The 23,681-nt window shown below is 36.4% G+C and overlaps 2 protein-coding genes across 3 annotated transcripts in view; one reads left to right on the top strand and one right to left on the bottom strand.

Annotated features, from left to right (window-relative positions):
* The first annotated feature begins 1,088 nt into the window (after nt 1–1,088).
* On the top strand, nt 1,089–14,768 carry nfkb2 (nuclear factor of kappa light polypeptide gene enhancer in B-cells 2 (p49/p100)). Of its 2 annotated transcripts, XM_046834638.1 has the most exons (24): nt 1,089–1,245; nt 2,337–2,384; nt 5,431–5,473; nt 6,119–6,194; nt 6,310–6,350; nt 6,840–6,938; nt 7,097–7,248; nt 7,613–7,725; nt 8,281–8,439; nt 8,523–8,627; nt 8,702–8,787; nt 9,136–9,271; nt 9,398–9,547; nt 10,200–10,358; nt 10,462–10,603; nt 10,738–10,852; nt 11,426–11,633; nt 11,952–12,121; nt 12,687–12,789; nt 12,874–13,097; nt 13,200–13,272; nt 13,373–13,536; nt 13,926–14,037; nt 14,189–14,768. In XM_046834638.1, the coding sequence occupies exons 2-24, from the start codon at nt 2,368–2,370 to the stop codon at nt 14,251–14,253; spliced, it is 2,712 nt and encodes a 903-aa protein (XP_046690594.1). In that variant the 5' UTR covers nt 1,089–1,245; nt 2,337–2,367; the 3' UTR covers nt 14,254–14,768. The 2 variants fall into 2 exon arrangements, with proteins under 2 accessions (XP_046690594.1, XP_046690604.1); XM_046834648.1 differs by lacking the exons at nt 1,089–1,245; nt 2,337–2,384 and adding an exon at nt 5,047–5,194.
* A 2,265-nt stretch (nt 14,769–17,033) lies between these two features.
* LOC124403015 (PH and SEC7 domain-containing protein 1-like) overlaps nt 17,034–23,681 on the bottom strand; it is a 28,179-nt gene continuing 21,531 nt past the window's right edge. Inside the window, exons 11-16 of the mRNA XM_046876544.1 lie at nt 22,123–22,313; nt 21,888–21,958; nt 21,478–21,635; nt 19,644–19,788; nt 19,291–19,434; nt 17,034–18,245 (exon numbers count right to left, since the gene is read on the bottom strand). Coding sequence (XP_046732500.1) covers nt 18,012–18,245; nt 19,291–19,434; nt 19,644–19,788; nt 21,478–21,635; nt 21,888–21,958; nt 22,123–22,313 — 943 coding nt within the window. The 3' untranslated portion in view covers nt 17,034–18,011. The remainder of the gene's footprint in view (nt 18,246–19,290; nt 19,435–19,643; nt 19,789–21,477; nt 21,636–21,887; nt 21,959–22,122; nt 22,314–23,681) is intronic.

The raw sequence follows: 23,681 nt of genomic DNA, 5'->3' as shown, positions 1-23,681 counted from the left end.
TATAAAAAGAAACAATTTCCTCTTACTGTACAAAACTGATATACTTAAAAGATTTGGTCGGCAGAAAAACTTTTAAAACAGTTGTTATGGTATGACAAACTATTTTTATGAACTGTGAAGTTCTTTAATGATCACAGAACACAATCTTGAGGAACTCCAGTGCTGATATAAATAATATGAAATTGACCTATGTTTGTGTACATGCATACTGGAGAAATTAAGCTATTCACTGCTATTCTAATAAAGTAATATTGACTGATAAAATGCTGATGAAAATGTGATATTACATTTAGAAATATGTATGTAAACGAACACTATCAATATTGGTAAAGCGTTCTTCATATAATCATGCGTATGCATGTTTTAGATCGATTTGTACACAAAACAAACACATTTAATAAACAACACATTTTGTCTAACCCCAGGCCACTAAAACACTATACGACACTTATCTCATGATTCATCTATTATACTTCATGAAAAATGCACAATTTAGTGTCACACAACATTCAATCACCCCTGAACACATTAATCCTCATTTCAATATGAGGTTGCATCATCTAAATTTACTTTAAGTGTATGTGAAAAAAATAAATATTATTTTTCATTCCTTTTAATGACATTGTGATATTGACTGATGAGGTCAGTTTGAATGTACTGATACCCAAATTACAGATTTAACAAATAGTGTTCTTTTTTAAAAAGCGTTGTCCTTTATATGAATTATGATATTATTAATTGCATTTAATGAAGGAATGGGCTTTATCTTGTATAACCCATACTGTATAACAAATGGGGTTGAATAGGATTGGCCATTTCATTCACCAAAATAAAAAAAGGCCTGTTTTTTTGCCTTATATTTAAAATTGAACATTCCGTACTCTATTTGTTGTCAAAAATACAGAAGGAATTTTTTTTTGTTCGGATTACGGTTACTGACACGTTAATTTCGACTCTTTCGCAAGTCTTCACCCTGAATATTTTGACACATGAGCGGAAGTTTGGGAACATATGTAAATCAGGAGTCTTACCAGCGCCAATAGGATGTTCGCCTCGAGGTCACGTGGTTTCGGAATTCCCCCTCACAGTCCGGGGCTTTCCAGCGTCCATGGCGTCTGAACGCAATTGAATCGATTCCTTTTCATGACCTAGTCCAAAAAATGAGACCTTCTGCGGCTTATGAGAGGCTTCTAAACATTATTTCAGCTGTTTAATCGAATCACTGCGACTATTATCTGCGTCCAGGTGAGTGTTAAATATCACTTTAACAAACATGTGTTCTTTTAGTATGTATGTATACTTTCAGCAGAGAAAACAGTACTTACACCTGGTCTCATGGGTGGCATTTTATTTGACATGGTCTTCAGAAGCTTTAGATACTCAAACATCGACACGTTTGTTATATTTATAATGTTTTAATCATTCTGAGTTATGTAATTTGTGCTACCTGTATTGCTTCTTACTATAGCAAATATAGATTTCTAATGCATCTATTAAAATGTCTCACTTCTTAGTACACTAGTGGATAGGATTTGTCCTAGAGCCAGGATCTGCATACCTATACTAAAAAATAATGAGCAGAAAAATGGGCCAAATGCAAAATATTAAGCTTTGAATAGTGTCCTAGCAGTCAAGAAATGAGTAAAAATTAAACAAACACTGTAGCTCAATCCTGGTTCTATTTTTGAGCTGGTTATTAGGTGTGGCAAATAACAACTAATGTCTAATCTTGTAGTAATGAAACAAAAAAACACATTTTTAACTGTTATATGTATTCGTTTTTCTTTGTTCATTTGTTTGATTGTTTTTTCCAGTTGTCACCATGATTTTATCATAGCATACAAGTGAATTTCCCTGCTTGTAGCTGCAGCAAAAGTAAATGGGCAAATGTGGGAAAGGAGCATTCATAAGTGCGTTTTTTCATTCTTGCAAATTTTCTGACCAGTGATTTGATGTGAAGATCATTTCAAAACATCATATTTGCCATATTGGACCTTTTTTTTGCCAAGAAGCGTATATTTACTCATGATTGATTCTATGAAGAAAACCAGATGTTAGTGAGAAAATGCACTTTAAGATTATTAGATTACATTAGATTATTACAATTTATTCTTTTAATTCTTTTGGGGTTGATAAAGAAGAGCATAATGTTGTTAATCAGTTCACATCATGCTGCAATAGTAGATGTGGGGAGGCTGGAAATTCCCTGACAGTGTCATTGTACTGCTTGGACTTAACCTACCAGGTCTTTTTTGACTTATTTGTGGGGAAGAGGGGGAATCACATCCACAGGAAGCGACAAATGTGTAAAACATTTTTGTATGATTTTCCCATAGCTCATTTTGGATTTGTACAGCAGTTCTCAACATGGCTGCAGCTCTGAGGTATGGCCCATGTCTAATTACACCAGCTTTACCCTTGTACATGTACCCTTGTCTTTAGAGTGATAACATGCTTAGATTTGTGAAGTCTGGTCTATAAAGTCTGAGAGCATTTTTTCTAATTGAATACATTTTTATAATTTTTTTAATACAAATTGTACAATCGGGGAAAAGTACAATCTCTTTGCATGGACTTGTATAGTAAATTCTGATGATCATGGTTAGGTCAGATCAATTGAAGGTGTTGTCTAAAAATGGCCACACGTCAGTGGAAGGGTTAAAATCTGAACTTTTGTACAGAGGAGTTAATATGGTCTCTATCATCAGTTACATTAAAAATAATGCAGAATCTTGAACATTAAATACACACTATATCAGCCTTTTTTTCTATTAGTCCACACAATTTTCCCACACGATTCACAGTTAAAATTTTAGAATTATGCAGTTTTTGTAATTAGCATAAAAAAAAATCATGAATAGATTTTCACTGTAGTTGCAGATCCTTGATAAACACTGTAACCAGAAAATTTGACATCGATTACAAACCAGGTTGGTCTTTTCTACTACAGGCTATCATGGATATGTTGCAGCAATCTGGCAACCGTCCTGCAAATAAAGGCCATGCTTTGTGAATATTACATTCTCTATAATTAAGGTTTAAAAAAAATTGATGAACAAACAAGAATAGATGTGAAACTTAAATATTTATGTTATAATAAATTATATAGACGTACGGAACGTAGTCACATGTAGTTGTTTTGCATGGAAATCTAATCTAAATATAACGTTTTTCACAATTAAAGATTATATAACTAAGATAAGTGTATAAGCAAATACATTTGTTATAGAAATTTGTCTAATCATCATGGATATTCTGGTATATATCATGGCCAGCTCTGTGCTGCTGAATTTGATGCATCTGTGTGGAAAGTTCAGGAACACTTGCTGTCGTTTAGAATGCAATAAAGTAAGGATAAAGTACAGACAGAAATGAATTTCTACATCAAGTTCGCAGGCAAGATAATGATTTATATGCCTGTATGTTTTGTTTTACCATTAAAATTGCACATGATACATTTAGTAATGAGAAGCATCTGGTCTTCTTGGGCTCAACTGTAGTCTTTGCGAATGGAGCCTATACTCATACTGAATGTCCAGAGTCATCTCTGTAGTAGTTATTGATTTCTGAAGATGCAAACTCCAGCTTCTTGTGGGCAAACACCAGAAAATTATTTAAAAAAATTGTATATACCATTACATTCCATTTGATTTGATTTGGAGCAATGTTATGGTGGAAACCATCAGTGCAGTACTGAGCTTTATAGTTTATTGAGCACTTTTGTGTGTGTAATGAATTCCAATTTTATTTTTTTATTTTTTATTTTGCAAAAACCCGATCTCTTACTTGCTTGGCTTCTTCTTATTTTTGCACACAGACAGCCCTCAGCACCAAAACTTTGTTTTGATTAATATAGCTGTATTAAGTCTTTTTAAGGTGCATTTTAGGCATAGATTCTATGTAATTATATGAAATTAAATCAGTTGCATCACATTGTCATAAACAATAGCCAGAATTGGTACTACACACAACTGAGACAAAAATCTGGGGGGCAGTCCCATTGACATGGCTATACAGTTTGGACTTAATACTGTTTCATGTCAAGAAATATGAATTGGAACTGACTAATACTGCAACAGAGTGAACAGTCTTTGACTTAGAAAGATATTCATTTGAATAGATTCCACCTCATTGGAGTTTTTTGTCTAAGCTTCCTGTTAAACGAGTCATGATTACCACGTTTTTTTGTTTCAGGACTTTAGGTTTAACCAAAATCCCCTATATGGAAATTTAGGGAAATCAAGTCTAATGATGTTGGGAATGTAAAAGGCAGTGATGCGCAGGATCGCATGAAGCATTGATGATTTCTAAGTAATCGATTGTTCCAAAACCACCCAAATGTCAGAAAGGTTAGAAAAAATATAGTAAACACTGAGGGAACATACACTGCTCTATGTGAATTTTGATCATTTATCAGGTGTGAACAAAATATTTTGTACTTTATGATTAGTGATTAATCTTTACATCCTGTTTTCTACACTCTCAAAATAAGAATTTCCTCATTGCTCTATTTTAGGGTTCTTCATAAAATAATCTGTGACCGAACTCCCAAACCCCAGTGAATTGAGAAAAAATTTTAAATGTAAAATTTTAAAAAGTATGCAATATCTGTTTTGTTTTAGCACTATTAAATGCAGCATTCACAATACAAACAGTATTGATATTACAAGAGGATTCAAGTGAGAAAAAAAAACCTTTTATAGACATTTAATGATTTAACATTGCAACACTTTTACTAAGACTTCATTATCACCTGATTAGAACAGATGCTTCAAGTGTTGCAATTCATAAAAATAGTTGTTAACTATTTACAAACACCTGAATCATGGCAAATCAACCTGATATCTTGTATTCACTATACAAACAATGGTAGCATAATCGTACAGAATTCATTCCAATCTGGCAACATCAGCTCTATGATACAGCCCTGTGTACGTGAGTCTCAGTTTCTTACATCAGAGGCAACACTGAGCTGGTATTCTTGGGGCTTTCCTCTATGTTTGTTCACTGCGCTACTTCCTGGAAGTAACGCACGCAAGGGAGGGAGGGACGAGAGAGACAGACAGACGCAGAGAGAGAAAGGGAGTAATGGAGAAAAACACCACTGCATATGCATTTTTGCTTTTAGAAAGTGAAACCAACCTCATTTGAAGTCTTGCTAAACCTGAAGGCTTCTCTCAATTTTGTTTGTCAGGTACGTTATATGTTGATGGTCTTTTTCTTCGTTTTTGTGTCATAGTCTGGATTAGTAAAATGGTGAAAGGCAGGAGGGAGTTTAGAGGAACAGTCAGAGCAGTGTGCTAAAGACTCAGGCAGTATTCTCTGAATCACAGGCATGACTTATCACGGTTCTTTCTGACGTATAGGGAGATTTTAGGCTTGAAATCTAGTGTGGGATTAACCCTCGATTCTCCTTCTTTTACATTACAGCATGGACGATAATCAGTACGGCATGAAGATGTTTGATAGTGAGGTAAGGCTTGTACTGTTTAACCAAAGGCTAGTGGTACTCTGAATGTGCCAAATGAATGCACCATGGCTGTCTGGGTTTTACATGTAAACTGTGTGAGTTTTAACATCACTTAATATAGGTGTATTCCAAATGGTATGATGAGTGCATATTAACAATTATGTCTTAATGCTTAAATCTAAGTGACTAAATCATGGCTATAAATTAGAGATTCATATTTGAATCCAGATTAAGTAGTATAACGTAATCCAAAGATATCAGTTTAAAACGTATGCATACATTAGCTCACTTCGCCCCACAGTGAAGACTCATTTATAAAACTAATGTCACTGACTCTGATACTGTACAGTATCTTATGATCTCTTGTTTTGAGCCCGTGAACTAATGACTACATGCTACAGCAAATCCCCACCTACTCACTATTGCTTACTGTACATGAGCAAAAGCATCCATAGCACAAAACATAACATTGAACATTAGCTAAGAGAAATTTGTGTTTTTCTTAGCTGACGGTTAACTACAATATCATGCATTGAACACGCTTTTCATCTGGGTAACACTAGCCTATGGTTTATTTTATTTGAAAAAAAAATATATATATATATTTTTATATATATTTTTTAATCAATTCTGTCATTTTGTACACAGTTTGTTATGGACGTCACCTATCCTCATTTAATGTCTTCCTTTGAGATTAAAAATGAACCCTATGTTCCCGAGACAGGTGAGTACACCTCCTCAGTTTATTTAGACTCTGTGTATGCGAGTGAATTTGATGGTTCTGTAAATGATTTTTAATGGCCAGCCAGTGGTGATGACCCAATCTCTGTTCATTTCAGCTCATGGACCATACTTACAGATAATTGAAGAGCCAAAACAAGTAAGTAGACACATTCATTTATCTGAGTGTCATTATCTCAAGATTCATTATATAAATTCATTATTATTATTAACTTATTATTCATTATTATTTTTTATTTATTCATGTATTTATTTTCTGGCAAAATGTGAGTTAAATCATTTCACAAAGTGTGTCAGAAGAAAACTTGGAATAGAATGAATGGTTAAATATAAAAAGAAAAATATTTTATGATTTTTCATGCCTTTTACCTGGTGCATATATCATTAGAAAGGAAGTCATTTATCATTTGTAGTTAAATGTATGTGTATTTTATTCTGGATTTATTACCAGAAGATGAATAAGTGTACGATAGTCTGACAGTAAACCACGTGACACTCTTACATTATGTGTCTTGTGATATAAAGCAATGTTCAAGGGAATTTCCCATGAATTCGAATTTTGACTCCTAAGGATCATTTTTAATCATACTATCAGACATCTAACGTGTCTTGTGCTATGTGTTGTCAGAGAGGCTTCCGGTTTCGTTACGAGTGTGAGGGTCCATCTCATGGGGGTCTGCCAGGTGCTTCTAGTGAGAGAAACAGGAGGACATATCCTACTGTTAAGGTGAGGAGCTGTACCTTAGTAGCTTTTATAATATTCTGTTCTTAAATTCTGCTCAAGTGTACAGTACAAAAAATATTGCAATATTCCTAACTAATTGAATAGGTGCATTGTATTGCTCAGGCATGGATGCTTATGCATTTGTATGTCTCCTTGTACAGATATGTAACTACGTGGGTCATGCTCGGGTCGAGGTGCAGCTCGTGACGCACACCGAACCTCCTCGTGTACATGCACACAGCCTTGTCGGAAAACAGTGCAATGAAAATGGAACATGCAGCATAGATGTGGGTCCTAATGACCTCACAGCACAGTAAGTTCACTTAAAGCCGATTACACTCCACAGTACCACTGCCATAAGTGTTAAAAGCATTTATAGATGTCTTCCACTCCAAATTCAGTCAGTACAAAAGTTCTTTTGCCAGTTTATATTTACAGCATCTGGCAGACATCTTACTCAGAGCAACTTACAATTATTTATTGTACTGAGCAGTAGAGGGATAAGGGCCATTTTCAAGGGCTTAGTAGTGTTGGGTTGGGATTTGAACGCACAACCTTTTGATCAGAAGTCAGATGTCTCACAGAGCTACTACTTCCTTTAAGTTACATTTGGTGTTTTGATTATATTTTGTTGTAAACTCTGTACTGTTCTGTGTTCCGCTTTTTTTTTTTTGCAGGTTCAGCAATTTGGGTATTCTGCATGTCACTAAAAGAGGAGTAATGGATGTTCTGACAAAAAGACTGAGGGACGAAAGAAAAAGAGCGAAGCAGTCTGGATACCATTTTAGCGGTGAGATAGACTTCCTTTGTGCTTGCTAGCTAAGCATGATCACTCGGCTGTGGACTTGGCTCATCTTCTTCCTCTTTCCTTGCTCTGTCTCACCCTGTCACTCTTGATTAACATGACATATTGGTCCAGCAAAAAAAGCTAGATCTAAAAACAAAAAAAGATAGCTATATTGGTGAAACAAAATATTCTAGCTAGAAGAAAGCTAGGTGGGTTTATATTATCCCTTTTGACACTTTGTTGCTCACTTTATACCATAAAGTATAACTATCGAAATGTATTAATTCATTGAATTTATTAATTATTAAAGTTGATGTCCCATTTATTGATTATTGCAATTGTTAGCAAATAGTTTAGCCAGTAAACATGTGAGACTCATAACACATGAACAAATGCAGTGGTCTTGTTAACCATTTATGACATTTAGAAAAATCCACCACATAAATTTAAAGGTTACTTTGGAGTCACTGATTTGAAGATTTAGTTAAACAACCCTGTCTGAACATTAGTAAAAGAGAAATCACATTTAAGGTGAACCTCTGACTTTGAATTATCCAGATACAGAAGAGCAGGCTATTGCGCGAGAAGCAAAAGAGCTGGGCAAGAGCATGGACCTGAATATAGTGAGGCTAAAGTTCACTGCTTACCTTAAGGACAGCAACGGTGGATTCACCAGAGCTTTGAAACCAGTCGTCTCCAACCCCATTTACGACAGCAGTATGTTTTCTTATTTTCAACTTACTCTTAGATGTTTTCGAGATGTTATTAGTTCAGTGTTTTAATGACTCATCTTTTTACAGAATCACCCAATGCGTCCAACCTCAAGATCTCACGCATGGACAAGACTTGTGGCTCGGTGCTGGGAGGGGATGAGATCTTCCTGCTGTGCGACAAAGTTCAGAAAGGTAAAAGCTCTTTTTCTGGTGCACAACATTATATAATAAAAGATCAGTTGAGACAGATATGTTTCTGTTTCCAGATGATATTGAGATTCGTTTCTATGAGGACGATGAGGGAGGCTGGGAAGCATACGGAGATTTCTCTCCCACTGATGTACACAAACAGGTGTGTTAAAAATCATCAAAGGCAGGGGTGTCCAATCTTTTTCAAAAAGGCCCTGGCGTGGGTGTGGGTTTTTATGCCAACTAATCAAGGGCCACACCTGATAGTCATTCAATTATGTTGTTAGATTTAAACAGACAAAATTTGATGCTAACTTGATTGGAATAAAAACCTGCACCCACACCGGCCCTTTGTGGAAAAGATTGGACACCCCTGGTCAAAGGGATTCACATAGTCATCATGATTAAATTGGATTTTTAGGTATTTTTTTAATATTCAGGTGGAAAGTCCAGTGTTATTTATACTGGATGAATGTTATTATTTACACTGTTTGTCTCCACCCTCTTTCAGTATGCCATTGTCTTTAAAACTCCACCATATCACAAAGAGATCGAGCGGCCAGTCACTGTCTTTCTGCAGCTCAAGAGGAAGAAGGGTGGGGACTGCAGCGAGCCCAAACAATTTACATATGTCCCACAATATCCAGGTCAGTCTAGATAACTGAAACTCTTTTCATCCATTTAAATATTTTAGCTTATATTACTCTTTTCTCTTTGTCAGATTATTTGTTTTTTATGTTGTGCATACACACTTTATAATATTGTCTCCTCAGATAAAGAGGAGGTTCAACGGAAGAGGATGAAGTCTCTTCCACAACCCTATGACCACTGGCGGGGGCCACCGGGTGGGGCAGGTGGCCTGGGTAGAGGAGCTGGGGGCTTCGGAGGTCCTGGAGGAGGTGGAGGTGGAATAATGGGAGGAGGTAAGCTATATATTTTGCTCTCATGGGCTATAAATATTATGATCTAAACAAGTCTTACTATATATATATATATATATATATATATATATATATATATATATATATATATATATATATATATATATATATATAAATAAAGGTCTCCTGTTTTTTAACTGACCACATTTTCTCTATAACCATATTTGTATCATCACCGACTGCCATTTTTAACAACAGGAACATTAAAGGAGCTGATTTCAATTTGTTAGCTAATATTTTCCCATGTTACTTGTCGTGCCATCTTATTTTTCCATCAGATTAGTAAAATATGCAGGTGATTTAAAGCAGACATGTTTTCTTACCCCATTCTTGTAAGAGATTTTATTAACTGTGGACTTACACTTTCATCTGAAACAAAAAGTGTGGGTACTTTTACCAGCTTGTGATGAAGAAACAGTGACAAAAACAGATTGTTTTAGGAAATGAGGATGTGATGCAGTACCTTAATTAGGGTTTTTCCGCAGAAACCTGACAAGGAATACTGATACAGTACTGTTGATGGAAACACACCGTGACTGATATTTTTTGGTGGCTTTCTGGAAATTTTTTTTTTGGGGGGGAATTAAAAAAAAAGTTTTTTGAAACATGATTTAATCCTATTTAATTTCTTAAGGATTTCAGTATAATAATCTGGATCCGTCGAGTTTCTATGGTGGCAACTGTGGTGGATTTGCAGGAGGCGCACAGATGGCAGGATCTGCTCCACAGGCAGATAATGCCCAGGAGCAACAGCAACATCAAGAGACGGCTGCCACCTTACAACAACGAATTGGTTAGTAGCAGATCAATAGCTATATCCTTTTTTGCTCAGTGGAAAAGCCTCTGTTTTTCAGTGTTTTCAGTGAAAAACGCATCATGTCATACTTTGTTTTCAGCCTTGGTTCTACAGAAGCGGGCCATTGCAGTAACCAAGCACAGTGCTAAGGCCCTGTTGGACTACTGCAGCACAGGGGATGTTCGCTTCCTCCTGAACATGCAGAGACACCTTTGTGGTGTGCAGGATGAGAACGGAGATACGTAAGTCTATTTCATCCAAGATTCTTCTTCTTTAAGGAGTTTATGCAGAGCTACAGACTGACAGTGTTAATGCACGCAAGATCATCAGATTAACCATGGACAGTTTCTAACTAATTTGCTCTGGTGTTTTACAGGCCCTTGCATTTGGCTATTATCCACCAGCAGCCAGCAGTGGCCACAAAGCTTATTCAGACGTTCATAAACACTCACGAAGTGAAATTCATCAACAAGTTCAATCACCTCAACCAGGTAAATATTACATTCTTCTCACCTTCAAATATTTTTGTACACTTTTCTGGCTATAAGAATATTGAAGATTATATCTACATGCTTCAGTATAAAGTATATGCAAGTTTTGAATAAAGAACAGAGTCTGAAAACTCAAAGATGACAGAAGAAGAAGAAGGTGAAGAAGATAACTGAGTATTTGCTCACAGACTACATGGTCTGGCCAGTGGATAGCAGAAAGTGGATTGGAACTGTTCTATATCATTATACAGCATAAAAAGGAACTCCTTATCCTATAAATATACAAGTCAGAAAAATGCACCTAAACTCCCACAGCCTCCTCATCTGATAAACCAAAATAATAAAAGCATACAAACAATATATTGCATGATTGGCTATTAAAATGTCTTGAACATATTTTAAATCTCTTTTAAACACTTTTTTAATCTCTCCTTTTTTATTCTCAAAATAATGCATTGAGCATTCTCAAACACTGGCTATATTCAAATTAAAATCTTGGAATTATTTTCTTTAATTTAAAGCTAAGCATGACCGTTAAAGCATCATAAATTTAACATATAATGACTTTCCCAGACCCCGCTGCATTTGGCCGTGATCACCCAGCAGGCCAAGTTGGTGGAGACCCTGCTAAGAGCAGGTGCAGACCCTACCTTACTGGACAGGGATGGACGGACAGCAGTGCATCTAGCTGCTCTTGCTGGAGATGAGGCCATACTGAGAGCATTGCTAAACGTACTAGGAGATCGCAATTATCACCTGCTTAACACCGCCGACTTTTCAGGTGAGTTCCCGCATTTCCCAAAGGATTATTCCAACAGTAGGTACATGGCTTCAAAGGTTCAATGCAAAGCCATGAGATGAAGCGGAGTAAATGTCACCTTTGTTTTTTAATAGCAGCATGTGTTGTCAAATTGTTATACAAAAGTACAGATATGTGTTGGTCGGGTAGTTTTACTCCATTGCCAAGAAGTGTTAACTTAGCATATTAAATGTACAATTATTATATTACTTGAGACTACACATAACAATGGTGTTATTACCTCACTGTGCTAAAATATCTTTCTCTAAATGAGATTTTCTCCTTTGCTCTGATACTCAGGTATGTACCCCCTGCACCTGGCTGTGAGGAAAGGAGGCGAGCGTTGCTTGCGTGTGCTGGTTGAGGCCGGTGCCAGGATCAACAAGCCAGAACAAAAGAGCGGTTGCACGGCCCTACACCTGGCTGTTAAGGAGAACCTTTTCAAAGTGGTCTGCGTTCTCATCACTGAGGTACAAGACCAACAAAATATACAATTTCCAACAAAAATATATATCCGTCTGTGGCCCAAGAATCTGGCTCCACTCTTTAATTGGAATGGTTATCTCAATCCTCTGCTAATGGGTGCAGCTCTAGCTAATTTCATCTTAGCTCATGTATACTTAACAGGCAGTGCAGCTTAACAAAGCATGCTATTATATTATATAAGCAGCAGTGCGGTGAAAGGCATGTGCTAGTTTTCACATAACCCTACCTGTCTTGTAAATAGAAGTAAAAAAGCTCATAGGATATATGGCTCCAGAATTGCACAACAGAAAAGCCCTTGCCCCTGAGTTTAAATCTGTGTTTTCTGTATTCATTTTTATCATAGAAACCATGGGCCTGTTTTCACTTTTCCTGATTGGTAGCAATTGTTTGATAGGAGTGTTCTAGCTAGTAATTGGACCTGGCCAGTGACCAAATTGGTAAAAATAATAAAAAAAACAGTTAGATAAGAATACAAAAAAATACGAAAAAACATAGATATTTAAGATAAAGTATTTGTTAGAACTCATGGTTTTCTGGTTTTTCTTGCAGCTGAAGGCTGATGTAAATGCATGTACATTTGGAGGAAACACACCACTGCATTTGGCTGCCTGTCTCGGCTCTCCCCCCCTCTGCTCCATGCTTATAGCAGCAGGTAAGGCTCCCAGACTCCATTCATTGAATTTTTAAAAGGATGTGAGTTTACACATTTGCATGTAATCAATGTTCTTCTCCTCAGGTGCAGATAAACAACTGGAGAATGACGAGCCACTCTTCTCATACTCCTCCTCTTCTGATGAAGAAGACCAAGGTGAAGGGAAAGACGATAGAGAAGGAGCAGTTGAAAAAGACATAGCCGACCATGTACAAGAAATGTTAATATCATCTGAGAGAACTCAAGTCAACCCGCGCAAGAGACCAGCAGCTGGACACACTCCTTTTGACCTGGCCAACTGTCAGAAAGTGAGATATGCAGCATAGAGTACAGAGTTATTTTGAGTGTGTATGTGAGTGCGTCAATGTATAGCAGCATGCAAGCCATTCTAACACCACTGTCTTATATAGGTTAAAGATCTGTTGGATGGTCGCAAGCCGAGTCACCTTTCCTCAAAGAAGTCAAAAAAGAGCACAGATGAAGGTAAGTGACTTTCAAGCAGCTTCTGAGTTGTTTTCTGTACAAAGCCTTTTACACAGCAAACATCCTATAAAAAACCTATATTCAATTTATCTTTGTCCAGCGAGCCAGACTCTGGACAACGAAACGGTCAATAAGCTGTGTGGAATCCTCAACAAAAGTCAAGTGCCGTGGAAGGAGCTGGCAGAGAAACTAGGCATGCTCACATTGACACACTTGTACCAAGATAGTCCTTCCCCTTGCCAGAACCTTCTAGAAAACTATCAGGTGAGAGATTGAAGTTTATAAAACCTCATTCCAGTGTGTTGTGAATAAAGCACTGCTTTTTCACCATTATATGTTGAAGTTTTGCAATTTCATTTGGTACATATATATAACATTTAAAATATTTCCATATACATATTTTGATTTGAGATACACAGCTGTTGTGTTTAGAATTTGCATTTGTTTGTGTTGTGTTTCTTCTCTACCATTTATTTGATCATGGGGAATATCCCTATTTTCTGCTACAACAATATGGAAAGCACAAACCACGAAGGCCTACAGAAATTGTATTTAGAATACAATTGACATTATTTATTTCACTTAGCACTACAAGGTAATATATGTTTGTGTGTATTTGCTGCTTACCATGCCCTGTATGTTTGTGGCGGCAGTTAAGCGGTGGTCCAATAGAGATGCTTGTGGATGCGCTGCAGGCTCTCGACCTGAAAGAAGCAGTCTCACTCCTGACAGCCAGGCAGGCCAGTGAGGACAAACAGAACACACGTATGAAGCTTTCTTACTATAATGCTCAGACCAGGATATTTGGTCTTGAAATACAACCAAATCACATTTGTCAATTGACCATTTCCCACTTCTGTACATAATACAATTAACATAGTTGCTGCTGGACTGACCAGGTTTCCTCTTCCTCCAGACACAACAGTGGACAGCGGCTTTGCCAGTCAGGAGGCGGACTCACAAGCTGTGGCTAATGACTGAGCAACACAACTCCATGAAACAAACTGATTTTGTTTGATGCTTGATCTTCAATAAGAGGAATAGTTGTCCTTTTCAAGTTGTCACAGTAAAGACTTGGCAACCCCGGGCTTTTTAGTGTGGAGAAAGACAGAAGAATGTGGTTATGACTGGTGCTCTAAATGCCACCTGGTATGTATTCAGTTTGTGGAAGATATAAGAACGGCATACTGAGATACGACTCCTCTTCGATATCCCAGATGTACCATTTGCAGTTGCCCTGGAATTGCAGTGTCCAATAATGTTCTTGTGTATGTTTTCTAATGTATTCGTATAAAAAATGTCGGTTGCAGATGGATTTTTTTTTTTCATGTTGACGAGTGCTTTCGATTTAGTGTATTACTAATACTGTGTATTTATATAAGGTAAGTTTTTCAGCTATATACCTGTGCAATAGAGCCATGCTTGATTATTTTTCATAATACATCTAATTGTTTGCTTTCTCTCTGTCATGGAAATAAATATATTTTAAAAGCAAATGTTTAACCTTAGCCTGTTTTCCTGTAATTGCATTGGTGTTCCTCCAGATTCTTTTTTTTTTTTTTTTTTTTTTTTTTGCTGTTTATACATGTTGACCTGTGATAAACCGACATCCCACCTGGGGTCAAGTCACCTTGCATTCAATATTCCATGTTTAAGTTCTGCATCCTCTGTGACCAGGATAAGACATTTACCAAAGATGCAGAATGTTTTGAACCTTTATTTGGGATTAAAGACTTATTCAGCCTTTGAATCTTAACTTAACATTAGATTAACATTTGGCACATGATGGTTTTATCATATCTATGCATCCAAAACATGCAAACAGTGGAGCATAGCAGTTTTATTATTGAGCAGCTGAAACATAATACAGTATGTAAAACCACAAGCAAAACACTGAACTAACAAAAAGAGTTACACTATTAAAACATACAGTAGACCATTGTGGTGTCACTGAACTGTTCAGTGTTCGCCATAACAATTTTGAAGCCAAAACTATTTTTATTAGCATAAACACAGTCAACAAGACATGACATAAATCTACACAATATATAAATAGCTCTCAAAAATGCCTGCACAAATAATACCCAAAGTGCAGTGGGGCATCACAATTTAAGTGCTATAGATGGTGACTTAAGTCTTTGTTGTGTATAAGGTTAGAATTCATACAGATGGGTGACAAATTAAAGGAAAATATATCATTAAGTGTGGTACAGAAACACTGAACAGTGAACACTGGTACACATTCTACAAATCTTTCAAACGGCATTTGAAAGATTTGCTGAGCAGTTTCTGCCCTGTGGATGGGGTAAAGTTATCCTGAAAGAGACCTCTCGCATCAGGATAAAAACTTTCATCATAGAAATAAGTGCCAATGTTTTTTAGTTTTTTTCTCTTTAATTTGTCAACCACCTGTATATGGTTTTTCTCATTCATTGCAGCTCTAACAGTCAGTTTAGCTCTTTGTGACCTACTTGGTAATACATTTTACAATATATCGGATTCTTTAGTTCCTGCTATGATAAAAATACATCAATAAGAAATACTTTAGAGACATTCAGCCACCCAAATATCGGCCTAAATGCCTGTGCTATTATTCCTTCAAACTCAATATAAATAATTTTTCTCTAATACAGCTGAGGTAATACAGGTTATCTGTCCTCTACTGCCCCCCTGTGGCAAAAAACATGGCATCACTGCAGTAGTTGAAAATGGGAGCCTGAGAAGAAAATGTCTTGTCACAAGGAAAGGTCAATGGTACAAAACTGGTTTTTCATAATCTAATCTGTTTTCATTGGCCATACACATTCACAGTCAGCATACACAATGTACAATTCAACATAAACACTAAAGCAGAACATTGCTAGTGTCACCTGCTCTGTGCACAATATACACCGTCTTAACTAGAGATTCTCTAATATTATGCATGTCCTTTAACTTAGAATAAAATCTGCAGAACCTCTCAGCATAGATTTGCATAATCCAGTCGTATTTTGGATATGTATTTAACCACAGAGCTTTTTATTATCTTTCCTTATTTTATATATATATATATATATATATATATATATATATATATATATATATATATATATAATGTATGTATAGGCTGTCAATCACTTATTAGTCACATAATTGTCAATTAATCGCAACCTAATATCACATTTTATCTGTTCTAAATGTACCTTAAATTAAAACTTTTCAAGTTTTTAATGCTTTAATCAACATGGGCATGGACAAATATGGATGCTTTATGCAAATGCATGTATATTATTAGTGAAACCAAACTCAACATAGAGCATAAAGACAAAGTATTCTTGTAAAATGTTTAAAGTAAATATAGTGTTTTAAATTACGTAAATCATCAACACACCAAACAAAACATTCGCTATGTTTCCACACGGCCGGTTTTAATTGCCGGATGTGTGCATCATGCAGTTTTGGTGCTTGATTTGGTACTTGCTGTTTCAATAAAATAAATTTATAGTTATTAAAAAATGTTGTGGAGTTTATAATTTTTTTTAAATATCCCAGTAAAGAAAGGACGTGGTTTTAATTTAGCCTATTTTATACTTATTTATTTATATTTGTAATAGAAATGGTCAAACAGAAATGTGCGCTGCATTAATCGAACAGATTGCTCTTGGCGTTAAAATGTTATTATTGTGTTAATTTTGACAGCCTAAAAAAAAAAAAAAAATATATATATATATATATATATATATATATATATATATATATATATATATATATATATATATATAATTGTTTTTTTAAGTAACATCAGTGCTATTGGGTTCAAGTCAAGATCATTCAGAAGCCTGCATAATTTTGAGTTGCTGGGGTCTGGATTATTATCCTAAACACAAGTAGGCATTCAAACAGGCTATTGATTCTAAGAAAACAACAATAAATTCAATAACTTTTGATAACGGTGGGTTGTTGATTTTCACCATTGTAATAAAATAAATCAAACAAACAAACAAATAAGAAATTACAAATCCCCTGCCCATACTTCTTGAGGTTCTCAGAACCCACATATAGAACCATGGCTCTAACATTAAATTTTTGCAATCTGTAGTGTGCTTTTTAGGTTACAAAAGAAAAAAGAAAAAGAATAAAACCCTACAAAACATACCATACAAACAGTGGGAATCCAAAGAGGGAACTGACTTTACATAACATGCATGCTCAAATCATGATTTCAAGAGCTCTATACACATATGTTTTTCTATGCAATTCTTGCTAGAAAAAATATTTTGAGTAGCTACTTCTAGCAACAAAAAAAAATAAATAAATAAGGAAATCATTTCAGTGATAATGCAAAAAGAATGAGGCTCAGATTTAAGCTTAAAGTAGATAAGCTTTAAATAGTCTAAATCTTTCTATACATTATATAGGTCAAGCTAAGAGAAGTATAAAGCCAGGCTAGAAAGGTAATAAAGGTAAAGGGAGGATGGCTATATTCACACTCCTCTGCCCTCTATAGGCCTGTTCTGTAATCACTGACCACAAAAAGCATGCTTTCGTGAGGAAGTAAGGCGACCCACCATCATACCCAACTTCCATCTTCACGTTTGATCATATCCTCTAGCACTGCTCGAGCGGAGTGCACGACGTGTGCGGCCACTGCAGTGTAGTGCACAAACTGCCATGTTTCACTCATATCGATGCTCTTCTCAGCCCTGCAGTCTGGATCAGGAGCACCAAAAAGCAGCCATCAAGTGCCCTGGATTGAGAACTCACTGTTTCACAGCTGGCTTGTGTCTCTGGCTTTCACTTCGGCTGCTCTTCTTACTTCTGGAACTGCAACTGCTGACGCTGGCGTGGCTGGTGTCATGTGCCAGCGAGGGGCTAGAACTTGTCCGCTGCAGGGTGCCGTCAGAAAACAAACGAGACTCAAACGCCACCAGATCTGACTCACCCATGCGAATCTTCGCTCTCATTAACATGGCATATGTCCCATAGCGAGTTTTCTGGAAGATAAATAAAATAATTTATTTACAGATTTTGAATGTTACGTGTTTAATATTTATACTTCAGAAAAGCCTAAGTGAAGTACCATATTTTTCGGACTATAAGCCGCTACTTTTTTCCCTCGTTTTTAACCCCGCGGCTTAAACAACGCAGCGGCTTATTTATCAATTTTTCCTGGGTTTTTCCCGGTTTCACAAACTTCAAGCCAAAAAACTGAACCCCATAACATTAGACCAATGACATTTCCGAACGGAAATGAAAAAAAAACGCACCTCACCTGTGTTTTGAGCTGCACGGCTTCGGGAGAAAAAACGTTTTTTTTTTAAATGCACGACGATGCCAAAAGATAAACTTCCGAGAGAAATAGTTGTGAAAGGAAGGAGGAAGACAGTAAACAATGACTTTCTTGGTCGGCTACTGTTTAGATACAAGCCGTTGTAACGCATTGAGTCTGGGTGAAGGGAGAGCTCACTAACTCCAGTTGCAACAGAAATTATATAAGCACAGACAGGGTCCAAAACTCGTGCTTTTTTATTTTTCTTGGCAACAGCGTTACGGGTTAGTCAAAGAAACTTAGAAATGAGCATCAGAAAATAATTAGGCCATATTCCTCGTCTTGCACACACGCAGTAATACCGGAAAAATGCAGTGCCAGGCTTTTTTTCCAAAATACCGCTATGCTCCTAAAGGAAGCGCAACATATTTCACCCGTTACACCGTGTGTAATGTGTCTTTCGTTAAAGCCTGTGTAAAGTTCATTAGTTTCAGTGTAGACACCTGTGGCTTATAAACAGGTGCGGCTTATTTATGTTCAAAATAAAAGTAAAATTCAGTGGGTGTGGCTTATATATTGGTGCGCTTTATAGTCTGGAAATGTGGACAAGCTCCATGATATTCTACATTTGTATGCAAGAACAGAAAGAAGATTTTACAATTTGCTTATATTTAACATAATGTCAACACTGTCTGCCTTTTCTCTACAGATTTTCATAATCCAGCATTTCTTTTTAAAGAAAACGAATCACCTTCAGCAGGAAGCCTCACCTCAAACTCCAGGTACTCCTCCCTCTGCTTGGTTTCTTCTTGCTCCTTCCCTTTAGGCTTCCTCTCCTGAGGAACAGAGTGCAATTCTTGCAGCTCAGAAGAGATGGATCTGAAGTGCATTTCATGTGATTTTACTTGCTCCTCCTGAACAGAGAATTTAGCAGAAAATAAATTAAATAACCATTATGTCTATGAAGTGTACAAATTTGTTACAGATAAAAGCAAAGCAGTGAACACTGAATCTCTCAAGTAGCCAAATCCATTCACATCTCCTGATAAATAGCTTGGTGAGGCTGGGACAACTAAAATAGCAAAAGAAGTTAACAGATGAAGGAAATAAAAATATTGAGTACCTGGGACAGTTTGGTGGTGGAGCCCGGTAGAAGCGGCCGACTAAACTTTTTTTGTGAACCGATGGCTGCTGGAAAGGGAGGGGCGGAGAACATGGCTGCCACCGTGTTGATGCGCGTGATCCAGGACTGCATCTGCTCCGCATTGCTGGGAGAGAAAAGAGAGCAACTCAGAGGGAATGAAGAAAAGATAAGCACTGCATTGACTTCAGGCTGTGATGACAGATGGGTTACGTTGCATTGTACTGTTTTATTTTAAGCAATATAATAAATATGAACTGAAATGAATGTAGCACAGCAGTTATGCTGGTATGTAACACATTCGACTGAAGACTGAGGAAGATTATGGGTATTTATTTATTTTCTTTCCCTATCACCAAACCAGGGCTGTGTATACAAAAAGTTTGACATGTTTTACTTAGAGTTCAAATTATCTTGTGTGAAAGTAGTTTTTACACATGCTTTAGGTAATTATGATGATCTGGGGTTTTCTTGATATGCACTAAAATGCTTAAAGTGCATCATATGCAGGAAAGCTATCTTTTTCCAGAGTCATTTGCAGGAGCTACTGCATCATGACATGCATCACACAGAGAAACAGAAGCAGAAAGATTCAGAACCAAGAAAAGAGTCAGACCACTCAGTCACTCAGCTTGCAAAATGCATTTATTAACTACTTTTTTGATGAAGTACATATATGTACATGTACGTCATCAAAAAGTAATAAAAATGTGTATTTAGAGAAGTAAATATTTAAGGAAGCATATTTATTTAAAATGAAAGAGTATTTAGAAAAGCAAATAAATATGTATTTAGAAAAGTGCAATTATTTCACACTATTCACAATCACACCTACGTTGATGAACTCCCATAAATATTCCCAGTGCCTGGGGGGGGGACTCTAAATAAACTATGGTGAACCTATCAATATGTAAACTTTAAGAATGCTGCACTATAAACAATTATGGAAAATGAAACGATGCACAAAGACCAATCCTTTCGGCCAGGAACTTGAAACTACACAAACGTATATATTATTGTACATGACTATGTTCCTTGTGAACAGCACTGCATGCACGAGTGTTTCGGTAGATTTATCTAGGCCAGACTCTCAGGCTGGAGAGGATCCATTCCCCTGAGAGCCACATGACAGAACATCCATCTGGGTGGAGCTCACTGACGAGGCCACGATGAGCTCTGCATTTAATCAACACCCAGGAGTCAGGGCACCAAGTGTGTGTGTGTGTATTCTTTATCATCGTAAATAATACTCTTTATTTTCACATTTTGCCTTACTATATAAAAGCCACAAAGCTTTTATGATTTTATCCTGAAGACTCTCCTGTGTCAGACAACCCAACATTGCAGATTAACTGTCACGCACACTAAAAAAAACTACTCGGCTTGAAAATGAAAATGTATCTATTAATAAATAATTATACCCTTCTTATTTGAATGTGTTTGTGGCACATCCAAGTCCCTGTAAAATAGATGTTACTATAGAAACTGTCATTTATCTGAATCAGCTAATTAGGCTAATTAATAAAAACCTGTAATTTGCCTTGCAAATGGAACTACTGTCAGAGCTGGCATTATAGGCAATTCATCACTTTCTAACCTTCCATAATTAAGACCTCAACAGTGCTTTGGTATAAATTATCAATATACTGTAAAAGTTTTGTAAATCCATTCCTATTCCCAGCCATCATTGTATTTGTTTATTTATTTGATTTGCATCGTTAGCACTGATCTATGCATTATTTCAACCTGCATTCATACAAATTTAATTCCATTTCTTAATTACTTCTGCTTTTAGCACACATAATGGAAAACTTACGGGGCCTGGAACAGGAAGACCCTCCAGTCAGCAGTGCGCAGGTAAAACACGTTTGGTCTCTTACTGTAGTCTGCTGCCTTCATAGCTAGAGAGTGGTGGATGGACACAGCGCTCTTCAGGTCCTCATTAGACATCTGCTTATGCGTACTAAAGTCACTCTGAAAGCCAATCAGCGCAGTAAAAAATGTGAACATTACCCACAGTGATATGTAAGCAGAATTCATGTTTTCTGTATTGTTTCAGTGGCTGAAAATTAGATAAACCATTTTAGTACATTCTTAAATGTACTATATATATTGTCTATGTTTTTTTTAGTAATTGCCCACCTACTGTAGATGCAGTAGGTTAAATATAAAATAGATTTTCAGTTAAAGTAAGAAAATGCATTTAGATGAGTGTGTTAAAGTTACCTTTTGCAAATAAAGGACAAGTCCTTTCAGGAAGACATAAAATGTTTTCCATCCTCTTTTACCTCGAGGCGCTGTGACAATAGGTTGGTAAAGTTAGAATTATACATAAGCATACATACACACACACACACACACACACACACACACACACACACACACACACACTATATAAAGACTGTATATATATATATATACACACACACACACACATACATACAGAGGAAGGTTAACATACTTCTCTTGCCATCAGGGTCAGCATGCACCTTGCGCACAAGGAAGCCTTTCTTATACAACTGAGCATTTGATTGCTGTGCCAGAGACACGAGAGGAGCACCGCCACTAGTAATCCTCTTCAGGGTGTGGGACGCAGAGTCTGTCCTGCTGTCAGCCAGTTCTGACACAGACTTACACACTTCCTCTTCATCACTGTAATTAAACACACACACACACACACACACACACACACACACAAAGAGCAGAATGTGAAAAATTGCTCAGTCTATTCTTTCTACGAGATTGATCATAACACAGTGAACCAGTTCTCCAGAATCCCAATCTTCAGATTTCTTCATTTAAAGTTTTAGAATAATATTCTTCCATCATATTTATGTGTTTGCGTTTTAGCTTTATATGTTTTTATTAATATAATATATTAAAACAAATTAATAATTCACATATCAAATTTCACATAGTGTTACTGTATACATGTGGAAATATTGGGAGCTTATTAGTTATTATAACAGGCTAAAACAAAATACAATTTGTAACTTTTATTTAAGCTTCTATGAAAACAATTATTGTAAAAATGTAAAATATTTTATACAATGTAGAAATATTTTCCAACCACAGCTTGTAACAATGAAATGCAAAAAAAAAAAAAAAAAAAAAACCTGAAAAAAAAATATATTTTTGGTGACTTAATTAATTAATAAATAATCCTCATTAAATGATATAACTAAACTTTAAACTAAAAATGATTTCAATTTAGTTTAATTATAATTTCAAATATAAAATTGTCAGTAATTTGGTTAGTAAATAACACCTTTGCCAACTAACAATATACCTTGCATCTGGAAAGTATTCACAGTGATTTACTTTTTCCACATTTTGTTATATTACAGCCATATTCCAAAATGGATTAAATTCATAATTTTCCTTAAAATTCAACAGTTTCCTCTATGGTGCTTGGAATTCAGGCCAAAAAAGTTAAATCTTTGTTAATCATGGTCTGAGAGTCCTTAAGGTTCCTTTTAGCAAACACCAGATGGGCTGTAATGTGCCTTTTACTGAGGAGTGGCTTCTGTCTGGCCACTCTACCATACAGGCCTGATTGGAAAGTTCTCCTCTCTCCACAGAGAAACGCTGGAGCTCTTTCACTGTGACCTTCGGATTATTGTTCACCTTTTCTCCTGATTCCCTTTTCTCCTGATCAATCAGTTTGGCGGGCAGCCTGCTGTAGTAAGAGTCCTAGTGGCTCCAAACTTCTTCCATTTAGGGATGATGGAGGCCACTGTGCTCAGTGGGACCTTGAATGCTGCAGACATTTTTTGTACACTTTCCCCAGATCTGTGCCTTGATACAACCCAGTCTCGGAGGTCTACAGACAATTCCTTGGACTTCATTGATTGGTTTGTGCTATGACATGCACTGTTAACTGTGGGACCTTATTTAGACGGGTGTTTGCCTTTGCAAATTATATCCATTAAACTGAATTTAACACAGATTGACTTTAATCAAGTTGTAGAAACATCTTAGGTATGATCAGTGGAAACAGGGACTTCTTTCACGTTGTTG

Source organism: Silurus meridionalis, chromosome 2 (genome assembly GCF_014805685.1).
Source record: "Silurus meridionalis isolate SWU-2019-XX chromosome 2, ASM1480568v1, whole genome shotgun sequence".
Lineage (NCBI taxonomy): Eukaryota > Metazoa > Chordata > Actinopteri > Siluriformes > Siluridae > Silurus > Silurus meridionalis.
Note: the sequence above shows the minus strand (reverse complement) of the source record. Positions and strands in the feature narration are given on the sequence as shown.